Source organism: Bombina bombina, unplaced genomic scaffold, assembly GCF_027579735.1.
Source record: "Bombina bombina isolate aBomBom1 unplaced genomic scaffold, aBomBom1.pri scaffold_368, whole genome shotgun sequence".
Classification (NCBI taxonomy): domain Eukaryota; kingdom Metazoa; phylum Chordata; class Amphibia; order Anura; family Bombinatoridae; genus Bombina; species Bombina bombina.
This window is the reverse complement of record NW_026511248.1, coordinates 157,029-180,821: the sequence shown is the minus strand read 5'-3', so window position 1 is coordinate 180,821 and position 23,793 is coordinate 157,029. Positions and strand designations below refer to the sequence as shown.

The 23,793-nt window shown below is 39.5% G+C and overlaps 1 protein-coding gene across 7 annotated transcripts in view; it reads left to right on the top strand.

Annotated features, from left to right (window-relative positions):
* The window catches only part of ATG13 (autophagy related 13), a 177,307-nt gene extending 157,968 nt beyond the window's left edge, over window positions 1–19,339 (top strand). For all 7 annotated transcript variants that reach the window (XM_053696497.1, XM_053696500.1, XM_053696498.1 and 4 more), the window contains one exon: window positions 15,093–19,339. In XM_053696497.1, coding sequence (XP_053552472.1) covers window positions 15,093–15,170 — 78 coding nt within the window. In that variant the 3' untranslated portion in view covers window positions 15,171–19,339. The remainder of the gene's footprint in view (window positions 1–15,092) is intronic.
* The last annotated feature ends 4,454 nt before the right edge of the window (window positions 19,340–23,793 follow it).

Below are 23,793 nucleotides of genomic sequence, written 5' to 3'. Positions count from 1 at the left end.
AACTGAGAGCGATATTCAATGCTCTCAAGGCTTGGCCTCAGCTAGCGAGGGCCAAGTTCATACGGTTTCAATCAGACAACATGACGACTGTTGCGTACATCAACCATCAGGGGGGAACAAGGAGTTCCCTGGCGATGGAAGAAGTGACCAAAATCATTCAATGGGCGGAGACTCGCTCCTGCCACCTGTCTGCAATCCACATCCCAGGAGTGGAAACTTGGGAAGCGGATTTTCTGATTCGTCAGACATTGCATCCGGGGGTGTGGGAACTCCATCCGGAAATCTTTGCCCAAATCACTCAACTGTGGGGCATTCCAGACATGGATCTGATGGCCTCTCGTCAGAACTTCAAGGTTCCTTGCTACGGGTCCAGATCCAGGGATCCCAAGGCGACTCTAGTAGATGCACTAGTAGCACCTTGGACCTTCAACCTAGCTTATGTATTCCCGCCGTTTCCTCTCATCCCCAGGCTGGTAGCCAGGATCAATCAGGAGAGGGCGTAGTTGATCTTGATAGCTCCTGCGTAACCACGCAGGACTTGGTAGGCAGATCTGGTGAATATGTCATCGGCTTCACCATGGAAGCTACCTTTGAGACGAGACCTTCTTGTTCAAGGTCCGTTCGAACATCCGAATCTGGTCCTACTCCAGCTGACTGCTTGGAGATTGAACGCTTGATCTTATCAAAGCGAGGGTTCTCAGATTCTGTTATTGATACTCTTGTTCAGGCCAGAAAGCCTGTAACTAGAAAAATTTACCACAAAATATGGAAAAAATATATCTGTTGGTGTGAATCTAAAGGATTCCCTTGGGACAAGGTAAAGATTCCTAGGATTCTATCCTTTCTTCAAGAAGGATTGGAGAAAGGATTATCTGCAAGTTCCTTGAAAGGACAGATTTCTGCCTTGTCTGTGTTACTTCACAAAGAGCTGGCAGCTGTGCCAGATGTTCAAGCCTTTGTTCAGGCTCTGGTTAGAATCAAGCCTGTTTACAAACCTTTGACTCCTCCTTGGAGTCTCAACTTAGTTCTTTCAGTTCTTCAGGGGGTTCCGTTTGAACCCTTACATTCCGTTGATATTAAGTTATTATCTTGGAAAGTTTTGTTTTTGGCTGCAATTTCTTCCGCTAGAAGAGTTTCAGAATTATCTGCTCTGCAGTGTTCTCCTCCTTATCTGGTGTTCCATGCAGATAAGGTGGTTTTACGTACTAAACCTGGTTTTCTTCCAAAAGTTGTTTCTAACAAAAACATTAACCAGGAGATAGTCGTGCCTTCTTTGTGTCCGAAACCAGTTTCGAAGAAGGAACATTTGTTGCACAATTTGGATGTTGTTCGCACTCTAAAATTCTATTTAGATGCTACAAAGGATTTTAGACAAACATCTTCCTTGTTTGTTGTTTATTCTGGTAACAGGAGAGGTCAAAAAGCAACTTCTACCTCTCTCTCTTTTTGGATTAAAAGCATCATCAGATTGGCTTACGAGACTGCCGGACGGTAGCCTCCTGAAAGAATCACAGCTCATTCCACTAGGGCTGTGGCTTCCACATGGGCCTTCAACAACGAGGCTTCTGTTGATCAGATATGTAGGGCAGCGACTTGGTCTTCACTGCACACTTTTACCAAATTTTACAAGTTTGATACTTTTGCTTCTTCTGAGGCTATTTTTTGGGAGAAAGGTTTTGCAAGCCGTGGTGCCTTCCATTTAGGTGACCTGATTTGCTCCCTCCCTTCATCCGTGTCCTAAAGCTTTGGTATTGGTTCCCACAAGTAAGGATGACGCCGTGGACCGGACACACCTATGTTGGAGAAAACAGAATTTATGTTTACCTGATAAATTACTTTCTCCAACGGTGTGTCCGGTCCACGGCCCGCCCTGGTTTTTTAATCAGGTCTGATAATTTATTTTCTTTAACTACAGTCACCACGGTATCATATGGTTTCTCCTATGCAAATATTCCTCCTTAACGTCGGTCGAATGACTGGGGTAGGCGGAGCCTAGGAGGGATCATGTGACCAGCTTTGCTGGGCTCTTTGCCATTTCCTGTTGGGGAAGAGAATATCCCACAAGTAAGGATGACGCCGTGGACCGGACACACCGTTGGAGAAAGTAATTTATCAGGTAAACATAAATTCTGTTTTTTTCCATTTTTTCCTCATATTTTATAAAAAAATTATGGTAAATTATAAAATATGATGAAATTAATGGTATCTTTAGAAAGTCCATTTAATGGCGAGAAAAGCGGTATATAATATGTGTAGGTACAGTAAATTAATTTACAGTAAAGTAAGAGGAAAATTAAGGCTAAACACAAACACTGCAGAAATGTAAAAATAGCCCTGGTCCTTAAAGGGACACTGAACCCAATTTTTTTCTTTCGTGATTCAGATAGAGCATGCAATTTTAAACAACTTTCTAATTTACTCCTATTATCAATTTTTCTTTGTTCTCTTGCTTTCTTTATTTGAAAAAGAAGACATCTAAGCTATTTTTTGGTTCAGACCATGGAAAGCACTTGTTTATTGGTAGGTGAATTTACCCACCAATCAGCAAGAACACAGTGTGTTCACCAAAAATGGGCCGGCATCTAAACTTACATTCTTGCATTTCAAATAAAGATACCAAGAGAATGAAAAGAATTTGATAATAGGAGTAAATTAGAAAGTTGCTTAAAATTGTATGCACTATCTGAATCACAATAGAAAAAATTTGGGTTCAGTGTCCCTTTAAGGGAAAGAAACTGAAAAATGGCCTTGTCCTTAAGGGGTTAATGGATGACAAATGAACACTTGTTAGTTTCTCATAAGTTATTTTTTTTTATATATAACACAAGACTATCTTGAATTCTAGACCGTAAATAATGTAGTTTCAAAATCTTCTCAGAAGTAATAATGCAACTGATGCCTGTTGTATAATAAGTGCATACATGCTAATCTCTTGCTCTGGACTGTTATTGAAGGATAATATGTAATATAGTTTCTCTTGTAAGGTGTATCCAGTCCACGGATCATCCATTACTTGTGGGATATTCTCATTGTCGGCGGTATTAGCCAGACTACCTGAACTTAGAGGTAAGCGAGATAGCTCTGGGGTGAGACAAAATGCAGAGCATACTGACGCTTTAAGAACCATGTCTGATACTGCCTCACAATATGCAGAAGCTGAGGAAAGAGAGCTTCAGTCAGTGGGTGATGTTAATGACTCAGGAAAGATACCTGATTCTAATATTTCTACATTTAAATTTAAGCTTGAACACCTCCGTGTGTTGCTTAGGGAGGTTTTAGCTGCTCTGAATGACTGTGATACCATTGCAGTGCCAGAGAAATTGTGTAGACTGGATAAATACTTTGCAGTGCCGGTGTGTACTGATGTTTTTCTAAATACCTAAAAGGTTTACAGAAATTATTAATAAGGAATGGGATAGACCAAGTGCCGTTCTCTTCCCCTCCTATTTTTAGAAAAATGTTTCCAATAGACGCCACCACATGGGACTTATGGCAGACAGTCCCTAAGGTGGAGGGAGCAGTTTCTACTCTAGTAAAGCGTACTACTATCCCTGTCGAGGACAGTTGTGCTTTTTTTTTTTAGATCCAATGGATAAAAAATTAGAGGTTACCTTAAGAAAATATTTATTCAACAAGGTTTTATCCTACAGCCCCTTGCATGCATTGCCCCTGTCACTGCTGCTGCGGCGTACTGGTTTGAGTCTCTGGAAGAGGTTTTACAGGTAGCGACTCCATTGGATGACATAATTGGCAAACTTAGAGCACTTAAGTTAGCCAATTCTTTTATTCTGATGCCATTGTTCATTTGACTAAACTAACGGCTAAGAATTCTGGTTTTGCTATACAGGCGCGCAGAGCGCTATGGCTTAGATCATGGTCAGCTGACGTGACTTCAAAATCTAAGCTACTTAACATTCCCTTCAAGGGGCAGACCCTATTCGGGCCTGGTTGAAGGAGATTATTGCTGATATCACTGGAGGAAAAGGTCATGCCTTTCCTCAGGACAGGTCCAAATCTAGGGCCAAACAGTCTAATTTTCGTGCCTTTCAAAACTTCAAGGCAGGTGCGGCATCAACTTCCTCTAATAATAAACAAGAGGGAACTTTTGCTCAATCCAAGACGGTCTGGAGACCAAACCTGACATGGAAAAAAGGTAATCAGGTAAAAAAGCCTGCTGCTGCCTTTAAGACAGCATGAAGGAACGGCCCCCTATCCGGGAACGGATCTAGTAGGGGGCAGACTTTCACTCTTTGCCCAGGCGTGGGCAAGAGATGTTCAGGATCCCTGGGCGTTGGAAATTATATCCCAGGGATATCTTCTGGACTTCGAAGCTTCCCCCCCAAAAGGGAGATTTCACCTTTCACAATTATCTGCACACCAGATAAAGAGAGAGGCATTCTTACACTGTGTACTTATCAAAGCGTGGCTTCTCCGAGTCAGTTATTGATACCTTAAATCAAATTGGGTGGATTAGTGCGCGCTAAAGGAAGGTATTGCTAAACACTACTCTAAAGATACAATCTCTGTATGTATCAAATACAAGTTAATAACCAAATAGCGAAGCCAAAGCTTCAAGATAGAGAAAGTGCGCTAACAAGCTGAAAGTATACACACCATATAAGGAATTGAAGTGAAAATTTAATAAACATATAGAATAAGATACACAAATATATACACTAAAAATAGGGACGTCTCCCTGTAATGTAAATACAACTGGGAAAAAATATTTTTTATGTCATAGATTATCAATTAGTATCTGCATTATTCATCATTTATAGGTTTTAACCTGTTTTTTCAGTAGGATTTTTTCCCAGTTGTATTTACATTACAGGGAGACGTCCCTATTTTTAGTGTATATATTTGTGTATCTTATTCTATATGTTTATTAAATTTTCACTTCAATTCCTTATATGGTGTGTATACTTTCAGCTTGTTAGCGCACTTTCTCTATCTTGAAGCTTTGGCTTCGCTATTTGGTTATTGATACCTTAAGACAGGCACGAAAGCCTGTCACCAGGAAAATTTACCATAAGGTATGGCGTAGATATCTTTATTGGTGTGAATCCAAGGGTTACTCATGGAGTAAGGTCAGGATTGCTAGGATATTATTTTTCTCCAAGAAGGTTTGGAAAAAGGATTGTCAGCTAGTTAAGCGTCTGGCAGATGTTCCAGACGTTCAGGCATTTTGTCAGGCTTTAGTTAGAATCAAGCCTGTGTTTAAACCTGTTGCTCCACCATGGAGCTTAAACTTGGTTCTTAAGGTTCTTCAAGGAGTTCCGTTTGAACCTCTTCATTCCATAGATATCAAGCTTTTATCTTGGAAAGTTCTTTTTTTGGTAGCTATTTCCTCGGCTCGTAGAGTCTCTGAGCTATCTGCCTTACAATGTGATTCTCCTTATCTGATTTTTCATACGGATAAGGTAGTCCTGCGTACCAAACCTGGGTTCTTACCTAAGGTGGTATCTAACAAGAATATCAATCAAGGGATTGTTGTTCCATCCTTGTGTTACACAATTTGGACGTGGTCCGTGCTTTAAAGTTTTACTTACAAGCTACTAAAGATTTTCGTCAAACATCTGCTTTGTTTGTTGTCTACTCTGGACAGAGGAGAGGTCAAAAGGCTTCGGCAACCTCTTTTTCTTTTTGACTAAGAAGCTTAATCCGCTTAGCCTATGAGACTGCTGGACAGCAACCTCCTGAAAGGATTACAGCTCATTCCACTAGAGCTGTGGTTTCCACTTGGGCCTTTAAAAATGAGGCTTCTTTTGATCAGATTTGCAAGGCGACGACTTGGTCTTCGCTTCATATTTTTTCAAAATTTTAAAAATTTGATACTTTTGCTTCTTCGGAGGCTATATTTGGGAGAGAGGTTTTACGGGCAGTGGTTCCTTCCATTTAAGTTCCTGCCTTGTCCCTCCCTTCATCCGTGTACTTTAGCTTTGGTATTGGTATCCCACAAGTAATGGATGATCCGTGGACTGGATACACCTTACAAAAGAAAACACAATTTATGCTTACCTGATAAATTTATTTCTCTTGTGGTGTATCCAGTCCACGGCCCGCCCTGTCATTTTAAGGCAGGTAATTTTTAAATTTAAACTACAGTAACCACTGCACCCTATGGTTCCTCCTTTCTTGGCTTGTTTTCGGTCGAATGACTGGCTATGACAGTTAGGGGAGGAGCTATATTACCGCTCTGCTGTGGGTGTCCTCTTGCAACTTCCTGTTGGGAATGAGAATATCCCACAAGTAATGGATGATCCGTGGACTGGATACACCACAAGAGAAATAAATTTATCAGGTAAGCATAAATTGTGTTTTTTCCTTAGTTACAGTTTAGACTTGGTAAAGAACTGTGCAACTATGTGAAACCTGATAGAACACAGAGGGTTAAACCACAGTTGTATTCAGCTCCAGAGATGCAATGCACTACTTGTATTTACACAATAAAGAAAAAGAAAGCGCTACAATCCAATATTATCAATGATGAAACAGTTGAATATTTCATACTTGTTGAAGATGATCAAATCAATAAAATATTTGTAGTATAAGGAAGTTCTGTCAAACTTGACAATTCAATAAAACTTGTAGTAGAAGCAGGCCCATTTGATGCTGCTCAATAGAAAGGCTGTTTGTCCCAAAGACACAGATCGCAAAGTAAGGAAAAAAGGCCAACATAGAGTAAAATCAAACACAAAGTTTAATTTAAGATACTTGATCTGCTCACAAACATAAATGGTAAATCGGCACATCAGAAGGACAACTTCTATCTCCCTTGAGACCACAACTGTGTACCAGGTGTTCAGAGTCATCAGTCTAGTTTGCGGTATTGCACTCGCCGGCGTGTGACGTCGCCACCTCGAAAAAGAGTGACACAGGATCTCCACCTCCACAATACAGATCTTTCAGGGAATTCACACTCAGAGGGGCCGATGCGTCAAGCTCCAAACGGAGCTTGATGCAGCTGTTTGTGTGCGAGCTTTCAGGCTCACCAGAAACAGAAGTTAAGAAGCAGCGGTCTTATGACTGCTGCTCCTTAATTCGTCTGCCTGCTCTGAGGCTGCGGACTTCAATCCACCCGATCTGATACGATCAGGTTGATTGACACCCCCTGCTAGCGGGCGATTGGCCACAAATCTGCAGGGGATAGCATTGCACAAGCAGTTCAACAGAACTGCTTGTGCAATGCTAAAGCGTCGACATTTAGCAATGTGCGGAAAACATACAGCGGATCATGTCGGTCCGCACCATGATAAATCTACCCCAGAGTCTCAACGCGTTTCCCAGCTAAAACTACTTGTAGTCAGTTGAACACATCCGGTGAGCCAAGGACAAAAAGCATAAGTGCGTAGATACCAGTCACCAGTTAGCGCTCAGTAATGCAGTGTTGCTCCTAAGCCCTACCTAGGTATCAATTTCAACAAAATATATCGGGAGAATGAAGTAAATTTGATAATAGAAGTAAACTGAAAAGTTTTCTTTCATGTTTCAGATAGAGAATACTATATTAAACAACTTTCTAATTTACTTCAATGATCTAATTTTGTTTAATTCTCTTGGTATCGTTTGTTGAAGGAGCAGCAGTGCACTACTGGTTTCTAACTGAACACATGGGTGAGCCAATGACAATCAGCATATAAATTCAGCCACCAATCAGCAGCTAGAACCTAGGTTCTTTGCTGATCCTGAGCTTACCTAGATAAACCTTTCAGCAAAGGGTAACAAGAGATGGAAGCAAATTAAATATTAAAAGTAAATTGGAAAGTTGTTTAAAATTGTATTCTCTATTTAAATCATGAAAGAAAAATGTGTGGGTTTATGTCCCTTTAATTTTGACTTGTATATCCCTTTAACTTCACAAACAATTTGAAGAATTAGGGCCACTGTCCCAAGCTAGTTATCTTCTAACATCTCAGGTGAAAAGATGTATCATGATCTGTCACAGTATGTGTTATTGGTGATACTGTATGTGCTACAGTCCTGGGTATTTAAAGTGAAGGTCAATATTCATGTGAAAGTGCACGTTTTTTAAAAAATCTATTAAAAACAGGGTGCTTTCATTCATGAAAATTGACATAGCACCGTATTTTAAAAATACTTACCTTGTTCTTCTGAATCGCCGTTCTGAAACGATGTCCCACCTGCTTCTTCCTGGTTTACTTACCCAGCAATGACAAAACCTGCTTCCTCCAATCACAACGTTGCCTCAGGCAATTATTCCCCCGCGGGGAAAGCCGTGATTGGAGGATGCCGGAATTGTCATTGCTGACGTATGAAGAGGCTTGCGACGGGCTGGTGAAGCGCTGGAGCGGCTTCAAAAAGAAAAGGTAAGTATATTTTAAGAAAACGGCTGAAATGTCAATTTTCATGAATAAAAGTGCCCTTGTTTTTAATAGTTTTTTTTTTTTTTTTTTAAACGGGGCAGTTTCACATGAAAATGTACCTTCACTTTAAAGTCTATGTACATCCTCTTAATACTGACAGGCTCTCTCCTTTTTATATGATGCTATTTCTGTGCTACAGTTTCAAGAAGAACGTTACATTTTTATTAAAGGGACAGGCTAGTTAAAATGAAACTTTCATGATTCCAATAGCGCATGCAATTTTAAACAATGTCCTATTTACTTTTATCATCAAATTTGTTTTTCTCTCTTGTATTCTTTGTGGAAAGCTTAACCTACGTAGGCTCATATGCTAATTTCTATGCAGTTGAATGGCCTCTTATCTCAGGGCATTTTGACAGTTTGACACTGCTAGTTCATGTGTGCAATATAGATAACATTGTGCTCACTCACGTGGAGTTATTTATGAGTCAGCACTGATTAGCTAAAATGCAAGTCTGTCAAAAGAACGGAAATAAGGGGGCAGTCTGCAGAGACTTAGAAACCAGATAATCACAGAAGTAGAAAGTGTATTAATATATACGTGTTGGTTATGCAAAACTGAGGAATGGATAAAAAAGGCGTTATCTATCTTTTTAAACAATAAAAATGATGTCCCTTTAGTTTGCTGAATTTTTAAAATGTTTCTCATAGCACATGATGTTTGTTATTATTTATTTATATGTCCTTCATTCATTGGCGACAAGGTAATTTGAGGTTTAAATTGTAAGTAGGTTTTATAATCTTTTTTCTTTTTAAAGACACGATGAGTCCACGGATCATCATCCTTACTTGTGGGATATATTAACCTCCTGGTCAGCAGGAGGAGGCCAAGAGCACCACAGCAGAGCTGTTAAATAGCTCCTCCCTTCCCTCCCACTCCAGTCATTCTCTTTGCCTACGTTAGTGCTAGGAAGAGGTAAAGTGAGGTGTTAGTATAGATTCTTCAATTAAGTGTTTATTATTTTTAAAGTAGTGCCAGAGAGTGCTGCTTTGTTCTAGGGTGTAGCCGTATTCCATATCAGTCTCTTCAATAGAGCTTTTGGTGGCTTTAGAGCAATGGGAACTGGTGGGACATAATTCTCACTGCGCCTCCCATTTTTTTCTGCTGCCCTTATCCTGATGGCCTAAGCAAGTACTAACTCAGGCCTTATCATTTTCCACAGGGCTATAGGAGGGAGAGGACCTCTTTAACCTGTTGTGCTGTCCTGCTGTCGGACAGCATTAAGGTAAGTGCAGACTTTTTATTCTGGGGAATACTAAAGACTCAGAGGAAAGTGGGCACTTCAATTATACCTTTAATTTATATAAGGCAAATGGAACCTTTGACATGGGACTTCTGGCTCTCTATGCATGGAGAGTGCTCTTTTATGGCAGCTTATGAACAGGCACTGGGGCTGGGAGTAAAGCTTGTTACTATCGTTATATTTTTATTGAAAGTTAAGCCGGTCAGGCTGTGTAGTTGTTAACGCCCACAATGGGCGGGGCCAGCATTTTGCACGCTTCACACTTTTGGTGCGCAGTTTCATCTAGTCTGGCATCCGGAGACGTTCCAGTTTAGCTGTGGGGCTAATCGGCTCTCAGACTAGCAGGACAGTGACGTATTCTCATCCCTCTAGAACCGCTTGCTTTTTCAGGCTGAATAAGCAAGCGTTGTTAGCGCTCCAGAGTCTTTTTCTTCTGCACCGCTGGGACATTGCAGTGAGACCGGTCGGCAGGTAGGTGCCTCAGCAGAGCTGCTGAGGCGTAGAGGTGTCTGATTGTGGTTTAAAATAGTTTTTTATTTATCTAAAAGTGATACGTTTTTGTTTTAAACAGGAAAATAGTTTGCATTTCAAATTTAAAGGCACAGTATCCTGTTATACATTCAAGTTTAATAAGTACTCTGTTTACAATTTGGCTTTCATTTTACAACTCTGTTTTTTTCACATGCAGTAAAAATTTTAGTTTTAAAATTTAAAGGGCCAGTAACATTACATTGTCTTTTCTCTAAAAAGGATTTAGAAACTGTACAAAATATTACTTGCGCCATGTGTTTGGATGGAGGGCTTTAAGCTATAGAGATACAATTTTTCATGATCAAAATGTTTCAAAGGCGGATGCTTCTCAGGAGTCTAATGATGAGATTCATAGTATGCCGCAGCTTTCTCCCCAAGCATCCCAATCTTTAACGCCCGCTCAAGCAGTGCCCTGTACTTCTACTCTAGCTCCTGCTGGAGTTACTTTAAAAGACATAGCTGCACTTATGTCAATTTCTGATGCGTTGTCTGCTTTTCCTATGCTACAAGGCAAATGTAAGAGGAAAGACAACCATGTGGTCAGTGAGGTTTCTGAGGCAATCTCGGATGTACCCTCCCAGGGAACTGAGATGGAGGGTATAGAGGTTCTATCGGAAGGCGAAATTTTAGACTCAGGGAGTTCCTTACCTTTGACTGATTCAGAGGTTGTCTCTTTCAGGTTTAAACTAGAACACCTCCGCCTGTTACTCAGGGAGGTTTTGGTTACTTTAGACGACTGTGATTCCATGGTAGTTGTCGCTCCTGAGAAATCAAGTAAATTGGACAGATATTTCGAAGTTCCTTCTTACTCAGATGTTTTTCCAGTTCCTAAGCGAGCTTCGGAGATTGTTTCTAAGGAATGGGAGAGACCAGGTATTTCCTTCTCTCCTCCTATTTTCAAAAAGATGTTCCCTATAGCTGACGCTGTCAGGGAAGCTTGGCAAACAGTTCCTAAGGTGGAAGGGGCTATTTCCACCTTGGCCAAACAAACTACTATTCCTATTGAGGATAGTTGTGCTTTTAAAGACTCCATGAACAAGAAGTTGGATGGTCTACTTAAAAAGATTTATGTTCACCAAGGTCTGCTATTGCAGCCGGCTGCGTGCATTGCTACTGTCACCAGTGCGGCAGGTTATTGGTTTGATGCTCTGTCCGAGTCTCTTAAGACTGATACTTCTTTAGAGGAGATCTAAGATAGGATTAAAGCTCTGAACTTAGCCAATGCTTTTATTACGGATGCTTCTCTGCAAATTACTAAATTGGCAGCTAAAAGCCTTATGGTTAAAACCTTGGTCTGCGGACGTATCATCTAAGTCTAAGCTTCTAGCAATTCCTTACAAGGGAAAGACCTTGTTTGGGCCTGGCCTGAAGGAAATTATCTCGGATATCACGGGAGGTAAGGGTCATCTCCTTCCTCAAGATAAGAGAAGTAAACAGAAAGGACAACAAAGTAATTTTCGTTCCTTTCGAAATTTCATGGGCAATTCCTTCCCTTCCTCCTCCTAAACAGGAAGGAAACTATTCGCAATCTAATCCTACTTGGAGACCCAACCAGTCTTGGAACAAAGGTAAGCAATCCAAGAAGCCTGCTGCTGAATCCAAGTCAGCATGAAGGGCTTGCCCCCGATCCGGGACTGGATCTGGTAGGGGGCAGACTTTCTTTCTTCGTTCAGGCTTGGATGCGGGACGTTCAGGATCCCTGGCTATAGAAATAGTGTCTCGGGGATACAAACTGGAGTTAAAAAATTTTCCTCCACAAGAAAGATTTGTTCTTTCAAGATTATCTGCAGACCAGCTAAAAAGAGAGACGTTCTTACATTGTGTAAGAGACCTCTCCTCCCTGGGAGTAAATTTTCCCGTTCCTGGGCAGGGTTTTTATTCAAATCTGTTTGTAGTTCCCAAAAAGGAAGGAACTTTCAGAGCTATCCTAGACCTCAAGGGTCTAAACAAGTTTCTCAGAGTTCCATCATTCAAGATGGAAACTATTCGTACCATTCTTCCATTGATCCAGGAGGGTCAATTTATGATGACAGTGGATTTAAAGGATGCATATCTTCATGTTCCTATCCACAGAGATCATCACAAGTGCCTAAGGTTTGCCTTTCTGGACAAACACTTTCAGTTTGTGACTCTTCCTTTCGGTCTGGCCACGGCACCCAGAATTTTCACAAAGGTTCTGGGGTCTCTGCTGGCGGTTCTAAGACCGCGGGGCATTGCGGTGGCTCCTTATATGGACGATATTCTAATCCAGGCGCCATGTTGTCAACAAGAAAGGTCCCGTACCGACATTGTGCTATCCTTCCACATAAAAGAGTTCCTTAATCCCGAAGACAAGGGTGACTTTCTTGGGAACTCTAATCGATTCTATATCTATGAGGATTTTTCTGACAGAGGTCATAAAATCGAAGATTCTAGATACCTGTCGAGCCCTTCAGTCCAATTCTCGGCCGTCAGTGGCTCAGTGCATGTAAGTAATCGGACTGATGGTGGCGGCAATGGACATCATACCGTTTGCTCGGTTTCACCTCAGACCTCTGCAGTTAAACATGCTCAGGCAGTGAAATGGAAATTATGCAGATTTGTCTCCTCGAATAACCCTGGAACAGGAGACGAGGGAATCTCTTCAATCGTGGTTGTTTCTGGATCATCTATCCCAGGGGACCTGCTTTTGCAGACCTTCCTGGGTGATTGTGACAACAGACGGCAGCCTTTTAGGATGGGGAGCGGTCTGGGGCTCCCTAAAGGCTCAGGGAGTATGGACTCAGGCAGAAGCTGTTCTTCCTATAAACATCTTGGAACTAAGAGCGATCTTCAATGCTCTTCTGGCCTGGCCTCAGTTGGCTTCGCCCAGTTCATCAGATTCCAGTCGGACAACATAACAGTGGCTTACATCAATCATCAGGGAGGAACGACGAGTTCCTTAGCGATGACCGAGGTAGCCAAGATAATCCGGTGGGCGGAGGCCCATTCTTGCCATCTGTCAGCGATCCACATCCCAGGGGTGGACAACTGGGAGGCGGACTTTCTGAGCAGGCAGACTTTTCATCCGGAAGAGTGGGAACTCCATCCGGAAGTATTCTCCAACCTGATTCTCAAATGGGGTCGGCCGGAGTTAGATCTCATGGCATCTCATCAGAATGCCAAGCTCCCGAGATACGGGTAAAGTTCCAGGGATCCCCAGGCGGAACTGATAGATGCTCTGGCAGTTCCTTGGTCCTTCAGCCTAGCATATCTATTTACCCCGTTTGCACTTCTTCCTTGGGTCATTGCTCGAATCAAACAGAAGAAGGCATCAGTGATCCTCATTGCCCCTGCGTAGCCTCGCAGGATTTGGTATGCCGATCTGGTGGACATGTCATCCCTGCCACCTTGGAGACTTCCATTGAGGAAGGAAGGATATTCTCATTCAAGGGCCCTTCCTTCACCCAAATCTAGTTTCTCTGAAGCTGACTGCTTGGAGATTGAGAGCTTAATCCTATCCAAGCGGGGGGTTTCTGATTCGGTCATAGAGACCTTGAGTCAGGCGCGTAAGCCTGTAACTAGAAAGATTTACCATAAGATATGGCGTAAATATTTCTATTGGTGTGAATCCAAGGGCTACTCATGGAGTAGAGTTAGGATTCCCAGAATTTTGTCTTTTCTCCAAGAAGGTTTGGAGAAGGGTTTATCGACAAGGCCTTGGTTAGGATCAGGCCTGTGTTCAAACCAGTTACTCCTCTATGGAATCTGAATTTAGTTCTCAAAGTTCTTCAAGGGGCTCCGTTTGAGCCTATGCATTCCTTAGATATTAAGTTGTTATCTTGGAAAGTTGTATTTCTTGTTGCTATTTCTTCAGCTCGAAGAGTGTCTGAGCTTTCAGCGTTGCAATACAATTCGCCTTACCTTATTTTCCATTCAGATAAGGTAGTTCTGCGTACTAAACTAGGTTTTTTTCTAAGGTTGTTTCAGACAGGAACATTAATCAGGAGATTGTTATTCCTTCCTTGTGTCCTAATCCTCCTTCTCAGAAGGAACGTCTTCTGCACAATTTGGACGTAGTCCGTGCTTTAAAGTTTTACTTACAAGCAACTAAGGACTTTCGTCTGTCTTCTCTGTTTGTAATTTTCTCTGGAAAACGTAAGGATCAGAAAGCTACGGCTACCTCTCTTTCTTTTTGGTTGAAGAGTATCATCCATTTTGCATATGAGACTGCTGGACAGCAGCCTCCTGAAAGAGTTAAAGCTCATTCCACTAGTACTGTTGCTTCCTCATGGGCATTCAAAAATGAAGCTTCTGTAGAACAGATTTGCAAGGCTGCAACTTGGTCTTCTCTTCACACTTTTTCTAAATTTTATAAATTTGATACCTTTGCCTCGGCTGAGGCTGCTTTTGGGAGAAAGGTTCTTCAAGCAGTGGTTCCTTCCATTTAGGTTCCCTGTCTTGTCCCTCCCTTATCATCTGTGATACTCTAGCTTTGGTATTGTATCCCACAAGTAAGGATGATGATCCGTGGACTCGTCGTGTCTTTAAAAAGAAAAGAAAATTTATGCTTACCTGATAAATTTGTTTCTTTTTAGACACGATGAGTCCACGGCCCGCCCTGTTCTTTTAAGACAGGTTGTTAATTTTTGTAAATTTCAGACACCTCTGCACCTTGGCTTTTCCTTTCTCTTCCTAACTTCGGTCGAATGACTGGAGTGGGAGGGAAGGGAGGAGCTATTTAACAGCTCTGCTGTGGTGCTCTTTGCCTCCTCCTGCTAACCAGGAGGTGAATATAGGATGATGATCCGTGGACTCATCGTGTCTAAAAAGAAACAAATTTATCAGGTAATCATACATTTTCTTTTTTTTAGATGTTTAATAGGCATATACAAGTTTGTATTTGATAGATTTGTACATCATGGAATTAAGGCGACAAATTCGCTTAGTGTTGCCCTTTTTTTCATTTATACAGGACTCTTTGCCGGAGAAATTAGCAATCCACGAAAAAAACATGGAGGAGTTTGATGCATTTGTCGATTCTTTGCAGTAAATGAGATCTCTTCCAACATGAAAAGGTCTGGAGCGACTGTATCTGTTTAACCGAAACTCCCAGCAGCTTCTCCATTTTGGGTGCCCCTGGCTGCTCTTCCTATTTCAGGAATAGTTTGTACTATCTTTTATTACATTCAAATGGCACAGCTGCTACACCTCCAGGACACGTTTATGAACTGCACTCTTCTCTTGCACTGGACTCTTGGGTTTTTTTTTTTCTCTATAGTAGTAATGAAGGACAATATATACTAATGACTGTGTGCACAGGCTTTCAAAACTACGCTCAAGACTTGGTGAAGATGAGAAGATGGAATTGTGGGATTTTATTACTAGACCAGAGACTGATATTTTGCTTTCCTTCTTTTACTGCTCAAATGGCTGCCCATAACATTACATAAATAACAGAAAAAAACAAGTTAGAAAACATAACAGGAATAAACAACAAATGCAAATGATTGCCAATGAGAGCAGACATTTTCCAGAAGCTGAAGACTGTTTCCAGTTAAAATCTTCATAGTGTCCATATAGTGACCCACAGCCTCTCTCTCTCTCTATAGCTATATATATATATATATTTATTTTGTGCTGCTCACATTGAGATAAAGGGATGGTAAACTTTCCCCTTTGTATAAACAGATCCAGAATGTTAGCGATATTTTAGATGGAGTTTAATTCATCAGTTGTAATGAAGATGCACTTTAACTTACTTTTAATATAGCACTGATATTCAAATACCCCACGCTCTGGCCACCCAATTCAAAAGTATTTTTTTTTTTTTTGGTGAGCTAATGGTTTGAACTGTTCTGCAATCAGTGCTCTAGCTACAGGAGCACGGGGTACATTTAATTTCAGCACTTAATTAAGTTACAGCGTATCTTCATAACAATGCTAACTTTCCAGATCTGTTTATACAATGGGGAAAGTTAACCATCACTTTAAGTCCACTTTCCTAGGGTTTATTCTTTCTATAACCTTTCTTTATATTCCCCCTCTCTCACCTCCGTTTTTGCTCTAGCTAGTGTTTTTTCATCTTACCTCATCTATGTCTGCGTTAACGCATGCCGCCGAGCTCCGTTTTGACAGTTACCAGCCATCATTTTCTCTCGTCGGCTCCTCCCTTTCTGACTCATGCATACTTTGGCATCCATTTTGTCTGCCTCACTTAGCTTCTTAGCTAACCTGCTAGTTATTTCTCCTCGTAGATGTCTGCAACAGTGCCTTCCCTACCAGCAGCCTCTTGCTGCTTTTGTGTATATATTGATTAGTTTCAACCTGTAATTAAGATAACTTTATTTTACTGAGATTTTGGCTGCTGGCAAATTAGCACTGTTTTCAGACTAACGTTGTCTTCTTTTTTTTTTTAAATCTATTTACATGCTATATCTTGTTAGAGCACTACTTAAAATGAATCACTTGATCCCTATAATGTTACTTTGCATATAATGCCTATGTTTATAGTGCTACGGAATCTGTTGGCACTCTAAATAACTGATAATAATAATAATAATATAGAAATGTATATCTATTAAATGAACTTACTATTCTCAGTACAATATATGATAGATAATTTAGCAACATCATGCCACATTTTAGATTTAGCAGGCTGCCATTTTTTTCATGGTTGGTTTATAATTTGAGAATTAAATTACTTTTGTTCAAAAAACAAAATACATTTCACACAAAATACTCAAAAGACACAAATCCTCATAAAATAACCAAATATATGTGTAGGCACTCTTATTCCTATGGTTCTGGGAACTGATCCACATCCCCTTACTTGGGTCTCTAACCCACAAAATCCTACGCTTCGTATTGTGTCTGTGTAGACTTCATCTGTGTCATTTGAGCCACTGATGACTCTGAGAAGGTTTGCTATTTGAATACTGGTGCACGGGCCCTCACAGCATATATGCGTATGCCGCAGAAACATATTTTTACATGAGCATTTTTGCTCATGGAAGTATATAGGGAACATGTGTATATTTAAAATTGAAATGCATCCATGCACATTTCAATTTTGGTCTGTCTATCCCATTTGATTCACTTTTTAATCCCAAGGATATACATTACCCTAGATTCTGAATAGTAACCCACTAAGCATAGTGCTGAATATTTAATCAAGATAAGACTTCTCAGACATAATATCCACAATAAGTTAAGAGCTGAAAACCCTAGTTCCTATCTCCATAATCTTAAATGCATCGGGTGGTTTGTTCCTGAAAAGAAAAGATAAACTGCTTCATGCATTGGGCCAGTTATTAAAAACTTTACATTTCCAGACATAGCTATTGCCAATATTAATGATCTTGGCCAACTGAAAGCTGCAAAGTGATACTTGACATCAGTAAAATCTTATACTCAAATTGCCTGTTCGATAGGGCTGTGAAAAGAGGAGACTTGGGTAAACCTGATCTAACTTGTTTTGGTCATATTTTTCTGTTCTATGATTTGATTTCAATAGCTGCCATTTCAGCAATAAATAAATTATTCATCATTTTCATTTTAATAAAATCATGACTATTCTGTCATAAACTAGGATAATATCTATTGTACACTAAACCTGGAGAATGTCCGTATAACCTAGAAGCACACTTCTAAACCTACAGCTGCCTGCTGTCTATAACCCTTTCTATGTGTCTATTGTATGCTGTAAATATAAAGCTTTATTCCATGTCTTCTTCTAATAAAGCAGGCTCAATGGGCAATAATTGTCACATACACTTCCCTAGCAGTGTTGTTGTATTCTGCAGCAAACTCCATGTTAACTTTCCAAAGCTTATTATTTTTCTCACATCTCAGGTGAAAGTTTCATAATGATCAATCATAATTTGTATTATTGATGATACTGTGAATGCTACAGCCATGAATATTTGAAGGTTATGGGATATCCTCTTAATACCTCTGGCCTATTTGCTGTTGGGTGATGCTTCTGTTAGACTGCTTATTTCCCAACTGCACTTGGCACATTACATTTTCCTTTATACAGAACAGGAACTTTCACCAATAAGAATATTCCACAGTTTTTATTCTCCCAGTACATACTGTCCCAACTACCAACCAGCATTTGTAGAATATTAGATGTATATAGTAAGGATAACACTAAGGACAAATAGATGAGACCCGGTAGAATCTATGGCATTACCAAATGCTGCTGTTCTGTGATTAGATCATGTGAGTATTCTACGTAGCAGTTACATTACCATGATAAGTGAAAAAGTAATATGTTGCAAAGTATCAGGCTTTAGTCTGGGAAGAACTGTAGCACTTTTCTTTTCTTTTTATTTTAAAATGAAATCTATGTATTTTATTATTGTATGATTGTTTTTAATCTATGTACTGTATATATGATAATGTGATCCATATTAACTGAACAATGAAGATATACTATAAATGAACAGGATTGTCATGCTATATGGGATATTGGGGACACTAAGGCAACAAGCAAGTTTTAGAAAAAATAGCAAGATTGCTTAAATTTACAGCCGATGCTGAGAAAGAGTTCGACTCAATAATCTGGGATCATTTATTTTGCTCCATGGAAAATTTTGGAATTGAGGGGCATTTTAATTTAATTGATTTGTTCACCCAATCTATAACAAACTGTCTTGTTTGTTAATTAATGGTGACTGTCATCTAACATGGCATTATATAAAGGGATTAGACAGGGATGTCTCCTTTCCCCTCTCCTTTTTAATCTAGTTATAGAGCCTCTAGGTATATTTTTGAGACTGGATTTAGTTCTCTTTTTATATGCCTATGATGTCTTGCTATTTCTTAGTGATTCAAAATATAGCATTCCTAACTTTCTCCGTTTTAATTTCAGTTTTCAGTTCTTTTTCAGGTTATAAAATCAATTTAGCTGAAACTGAAATTCTTTGGATTTGTAAAAAGATAAAAATCTCCAGCATCAACCGTTTAAAGTTACAGAAAATATTAATTACCTGGGTATCTATCTTCATAGAAATACTAAAAAATGATATGAGTAAAATTATCACAAGTGTTTGCAGGATCTGAAGAAATTGTTATCTTTAACCATTTCATTCTCAGCCAGGATTATGCTGATCAAGTCTATAATTTTTCCGCAAATTCTGTATTTAATGCAAAAGATTCCTTTAATTATCTTAAAACGAGATATTGTCTCATTCAATAAAGCTAGTTCAAATTTTATTTGGATTTATATGCCAATGATTATGCAGTATTGTCTTGTCCTAATATTAAGATTTATAATCGTGTGACTATTATAAAATTTGCAATTCATTGGTTTACGTAAGAGATTTATGTTACATTTTTTGATCTGGAGGAAAAAATAATCTCTCCATTTTCTCTAAAGGCGATTCTTTATTGCCCAAGCGTAAAAGTACCTTCAAATGTTGACAGTTTGGTTGTTATAAAAAATATTATTATAGCCTGGCAAAAATATTGTTTTGAATCAGAGATAGATTATAGATTATTTCCTTCCTATACAAATGAATCCAGAGTTTAGCCCTAGCCTTGATTCAGGAATCTTAGTTGGGCCCAGAAAGGACTAAAATATTTGGTTCAAACCTGTTAAGGAACAAATATTTTCAATTCCTTTGATAAAGTGAGTTCAGAGTTTAATATACCTAGAAAGAAGTTTTTTACATATCTTTAACTACGTCATTTCTTGTCAACCATGATTAATAATTCTGAGATAGATTGGTAGCTGTGAGATATAGATAATTATATTCAAGTGTATTATGCTGGTAGACATTCTATAGCTATGCTCTTTAGCATAATGCTGACAAGACAAGGACAATTACATATAAACATACTTGTACAGAAGTGGAAACCTTTACTTGAATCATTGGAAGGCTCAACGGTAAGACAAAGTTTTCTTTTGATTGGTAAAGCTTTGGCTGCAGTAAATTGTAAGGAATCTCATATAAGATTAATGAATAACTTTTTAAAAATTTTTTATTAAGGTTACAATAATACATAAAAGACAAATATATAGCATAAGGTCACGGTAACAAAACCATGTGCAGAGTTAGTAATTCAAAATATACGAAGAAGCATACAACAATTAAGTTCGACTCCTTGAAAAACAAGATTCCAGAGCTACAATCTAAACGGTTTGTAGCATCCATGCCCTAAAATTTCTGTCTAACGTTGCTATGCAGTATACCAACAGTTACCACAATCATATTCAGCATTTCAAATAGAACAACTCAAACTGTATCTTAACCCTAAGTTTAAATTAAATCCCATCTTTTATCAGATGTATCTCACTGAACTATCATTTTATAGAAAGTGAGAAGTCATATTGTGTATTTTACACACAGTAACCTCCTTTTTCCTTTTTATAAAATTATTATGCAGTGTGTTATTGAGGGATCAGTGTTCACACACAGAGAGATATCCCTAAAGAAAGAACATATGTATGTCTAAATACATTCACCTGAATGATTATAGGGGCAAGCCCTTTGCCCTATATCAGCCTATACATCATAAATCATACATTCCATAATTACCGAATTGTCCGTTAATTAACGTGCGTAAGCTCTGAACCATCTTTCCTTTCCCTCTCATCCTCTCTTTTTCCCATTCTCTTTTTCTTTAAACTTAAGATAACACATACCATCATAGTTTATAGTGGGGAATACTTTATGCCTGTATCACCAAACTATTTAATCCTTAATTCCCAAAACTGGAACAATTATCTTTAGCTGTCATATTATACAACTATACCTTAAAGTCTGGGGCAACCACCTTTTGTCCCAGACCTACTGGCTTACTCTGACAATTTGATAAGGGAGAAGAAAAAAATATATATATATTTGTTTTTTAAATAATATAATAATAATAATACCTCCCATCACCCACAGGCCAGCCTATCCACAACCTCCATCAGGTACTCTCATAACAACTGCAGGGGAAGCGATACTTCCACAATAAGCATCACAAAAAAACGGAATTTTTCAACGGGGTGGTGAACGGACTCTGCATAGCAAAGGGCCAAGAAATATTTATTGAAAAACGCTCTAAATTGATTTTCAGTGGCTAATATTAAACTTTTTAGTTCAATGGTCATTTGCAGTTTCATGTTATTTACAAATTCAGCCAGACTTGGGGCATTAGGGGATCTCCACTTTTTAAATATTAAATTACGTGCAGCCGAAATGGCCATATTTATTAAATGTCTATCTCCTGACTGTATGCGATCATCATATAAAAAAAAATATGAAACGACCCAACCATACATTTGTTCTGCAGATATTTGTTCAACCGATATTTAATTTTCTCTTGTTAAGTGTATCCAGTCCACGGATCATCCATTACTTGTGGGATATTCTCCTTCCCAACAGGAAGTTGCAAGAGGACCACCCACAGCAGAGCTGCTATATAGCTCCTCCCCTCACTGCCATACCCAGTCATTCTCTTGCAACTCTCAACAAAGATGGACGTAGTAAGAGGAGAGTGGTGTATTATAGTTAGTTTTTTAACTTCAATCAAAAGTTTGTTATTTTTAAATGGTACCGGAGTGTATTGTTTATCTCAGGCAGTATTTAGAAGAAGAATCTGCCTGCGTTTTCTATGATCTTAGCAGAAGTAACTAAGATCCATGGCTGTTCTCACATATTCTGAGGAGTGAGGTAACTTCAGAGAGGGAATGGCGTGCAGGTTTTCCTGCAATAAGGTATGTGCAGTTAATATATTTCTAGGGATGGAATTTGCTAGAAAAATGCTGCTGATACCGGATTAATGTAAGTTAAGCCTTAAATGCAGTGATAGCGACTGGTATCAGGCTTATTAATAGAGATACATACTCTTATAAAAGTGTAATATAAAATGTTTGCTGGCATGTTAATTGTTTTTATATGTGTTTGTTGACAAAACTTATTGGGGCCTAGTTTTTTTCCACATGGCTGGTTTGATTTTTGCCTAAAAACAGTTTCCTGAAGCTTTCCACTGTTGCAATATGAGTGGTAAGGGCCTATTTTAGTGCTTTTCTGTGCAGATAAAAATACTGACAGAGACATTCAGCTTCCCTCTGCATGATACAGGACATCTCTGAAGGGCTCAAAAGGCTTCAAAGTCGTGTTTGAGGAGGGTAACAATCACAGTAGACTGTGGCAGTTGTGACTGTGTTTAAAAAACGTTTTTGTCATTTATTATTCTGTTTTTGTTATTAAGGGGTTAATCATCCATTTGCAAGTGGGTGCAATGCTCTGCTGACTTGTTACATACACTGTAAAAATTGTTGTTAGTGTAACTGCCTTTTTTCACTGTTATTTCAAATTTTGTCAAAATTTGTTTGTCTTAAAGGCACAGTAACGTTTTTTATATTGCTTGTTAACTTGCTTTAAAGTGTTTTCCAAGCTTGCTAGTCTCATTGCTAGTCTGTACAAACATGTCTGAAACAGAGGATACTTGTTCATTATGTTTAAAAGCCATGGTGGAGCCCCATAGGAGAATGTGTACTAAATGTATTGATTTCACCTTAAACAGTAAAAATCAGTCTTTATCTATAAAAGAATTGTCACCAGAGGGGTCTGTCGAGGGGGAAGTTATGCCGACTAACTCTCCCCACGTGTCGGACCCTTCGCCTCCCGCTCAAGGGACGCATGCTAATATGGCGCCAAGTACATCAGGGACGCCCATTGCGATTACTTTGCAGGACATGGCTGCAATCATGAATAATACCCTGTCAGAGGTATTATCCAGATTGCCTGAATTGAGAGGCAAGCGCGATAGCTCTGGGGTTAGACGAGATACAGAGCGCGTAGATGCTGTAAGAGCCATGTCTGATACTGCGTCACAATATGCAGAACCTGAGGACGGAGAGCTTCAGTCTGTGGGTGACGTCTCTGAATCGGGGAGACCTGATTCAGAGATTTCTAATTTTAAATTTAAGCTTGAGAACCTCCGTGTATTGCTTGGGGAGGTATTAGCTGCTCTGAATGACTGTGACACAATTGCAGTGCCAGAGAAATTGTGTAGGCTGGATAAATACTATGCAGTGCCGGTGTGTACTGATGTTTTTCCAATACCTAAAAGGCTTACAGAAATTATTAGTAAGGAGTGGGATAGGCCTGGTGTGCCCTTTTCCCCACCTCCTATATTTACAAAAATGTTTCCAATAGATGCCACTACACGGGACTTATGGCAGACTGTCCCTAAGGTGGAGGGAGCAGTTTCTACTTTAGCAAATCGTACCACTATCCCGGTTGAGGACAGTTGTGCTTTTTCAGATCCAATGGATAAAAAATTGGAGGGTTACCTTAAGAAAATGTTTATTCAACAAGGTTTTATTTTACAGCCCCTTGCATGCATTGCGCCTGTCACTGCTGCGGCGGCATTCTGGTTTGAGGCCCTGGAAGAGGCCATCCATACAGCTCCATTGACTGAAATTGTTGACAAACTTAAAAATCTTAAGCTAGCTAACTCATTTGTTTCTGATGCCATTGTTCATTTGACTAAACTAACGGCTAAGAATTCCGGATTCGCCATCCAGGCGCGTAGGGCGCTATGGCTCAAATCCTGGTCAGCTGATGTGACTTCAAAGTCTAAATTACTTAACATTCCTTTCAAGGGGCAGACCTTATTCGGGCCTGGTTTGAAAGAAATTATTGCTGACATTACTGGAGGTAAGGGTCATA